The sequence below is a fragment of the Buceros rhinoceros genome, unplaced genomic scaffold (assembly GCF_000710305.1).
Source record: "Buceros rhinoceros silvestris isolate BGI_N320 unplaced genomic scaffold, ASM71030v1 scaffold1676, whole genome shotgun sequence".
NCBI classification, from domain to species: Eukaryota; Metazoa; Chordata; class Aves; order Bucerotiformes; family Bucerotidae; genus Buceros; species Buceros rhinoceros.
This window is the reverse complement of record NW_010415614.1, coordinates 64,157-65,771: the sequence shown is the minus strand read 5'-3', so window position 1 is coordinate 65,771 and position 1,615 is coordinate 64,157. Positions and strand designations below refer to the sequence as shown.

The following is a 1,615-nucleotide window of genomic DNA, read 5'->3' as shown; positions in this document are numbered from 1 at the left end:
GAAGAGAAGGTTTTTTTATTCTGAATCCAGCCCTGGGGCAAAACCTCTTCCAAGTAGGACATGTTGCTGCTGTTATACCATGGTATAACAGTCAGATTTGAATGAATCATGAGCCTTTATTTTCAGTCTATAGGTCTGTCACTGGACCAAGAAAATGTATAAAGTCTTGAGTCAGGGGAATTCACAAAATTTAGTTTATTACCAATTAATATTAACTTTCAATTATTGATTCTGGTATTGGGAAATTAAAATGAACAACTCATCAGGCACTTAGGGAGGCACCCCTTGACTTCCCTCTGGATTCATCTCTCCCCCATCTCGGTCCTCAGCCCTGTACATGGTCTCCATGGGGAGGGCATGGGAGTCAGTGAGTTGTACTTGTTTTCCTTTGCTGATCTTCATTTCTTACTCTGCAGTTCCCCGTTTGGCTGCAGACTCCTCAGGTGATTCCTCTCTGGTCACCTTCCCTCCCTCCTTACCAGATGTTTTTCGTCTGGTCTGTTGGACAGCAGTGGTGTTCAGTTTGTGTTACTGTTGTTTTAGGTTTTTCCTAATCAACCTTAGTGTGAAGTACACGTAGACCTGGACGCTGTGTTTAGCCTCCTTGGTGGCTTGCAGCTGAATACCTGTGCAATCCTCTGTTTCAGCAGTGCCAGAAGGAGCAGGGCAGCCAGATGTATGGCTGCAGAAAGCAGGACACTGTTTTTTCAAGGTTTTACGTGCCTTCAAACAATGCATCTGTAATGTCGTGCTGCAGCAGAGAGCGCTAATAAGGCAGCAGAAGCCGCAGGCAGTTTGGCATATGGCAGGCTCCCAGCCTGGGACTCTCTACAGAGGTTGCAGAGCGGTTGCGTGGAGTGGGCACGTGTGGGGCATTGAAGGCTCTATATTCAACTCAGATACTCTACCATGCTGGTTTTTGGTATCATTGCCATAAAGGTGTTTGGTGACTGTGCTTAAACACTGGTATCTGGGCCTTTCTGGAAAAAGAAACCAAAGCGTGCTTACAGATGAAGGAAGTGTCTTTCAACATGACTTATGAGGTTTTCTTTCAATCTTCCACAGACTGCCTTTTCAAGGTGTGTCCTATGAACAGATACTCAGCACAGAAGCAGTACTGGAGAGCCAAGCAGGCCAAACAAGGAAACCATACAGAAGCAGCGCTGCTGAAGAAACTTCAAGTAAGCGACATCTGTATTTGTGATCTTATCTCCATCTGCAGGCTGTAGAACTGCAATAGAATGAGAAGGAATAGTAAGTGCCTTGGGAACCACCACGACGGATATTGTTGGGCTGCCATAGCAACTTTAGATCCTCCTTACCTCTCCTGCCTCTTGACTGGCATTTTATTGCCCCCACCATGATTTTTATCTTGCTTGGGTGGGGATTGTGCCTTCACTATAAGCAAAATACTACTTTCAGAAGTTTTATAAAGTAAAAATGGAGTTGCTAAAATCAGGAGTTGGCCCTGTGTTTAAATCAAGCTGCTCTTTTTGAAGTCCTTTCCAGTAGTTAGGCAGAGGTGTGGACAAGGATGTTTTCAGTGCTTTAGCGTGTAAATTCCTCGGAGTTGCAGTTGTCTTTGCTTTCGGTCTAGGTGATTCATCTCTGAACC

General features: G+C 45.0%; 1 protein-coding gene across 1 annotated transcript in view; it reads left to right on the top strand.

Annotated features, from left to right (window-relative positions):
- The window catches only part of LOC104494599 (inositol 1,4,5-trisphosphate receptor type 2), a gene marked incomplete at both ends in the record, with an annotated part of 73,843 nt that overhangs the window by 11,174 nt on the left and 61,054 nt on the right, over positions 1–1,615 (top strand). Inside the window, one exon of the mRNA XM_010137461.1 lies at positions 1,066–1,181. Within this exon, the coding sequence (XP_010135763.1) occupies positions 1,066–1,181 (116 nt within the window). The remainder of the gene's footprint in view (positions 1–1,065; positions 1,182–1,615) is intronic.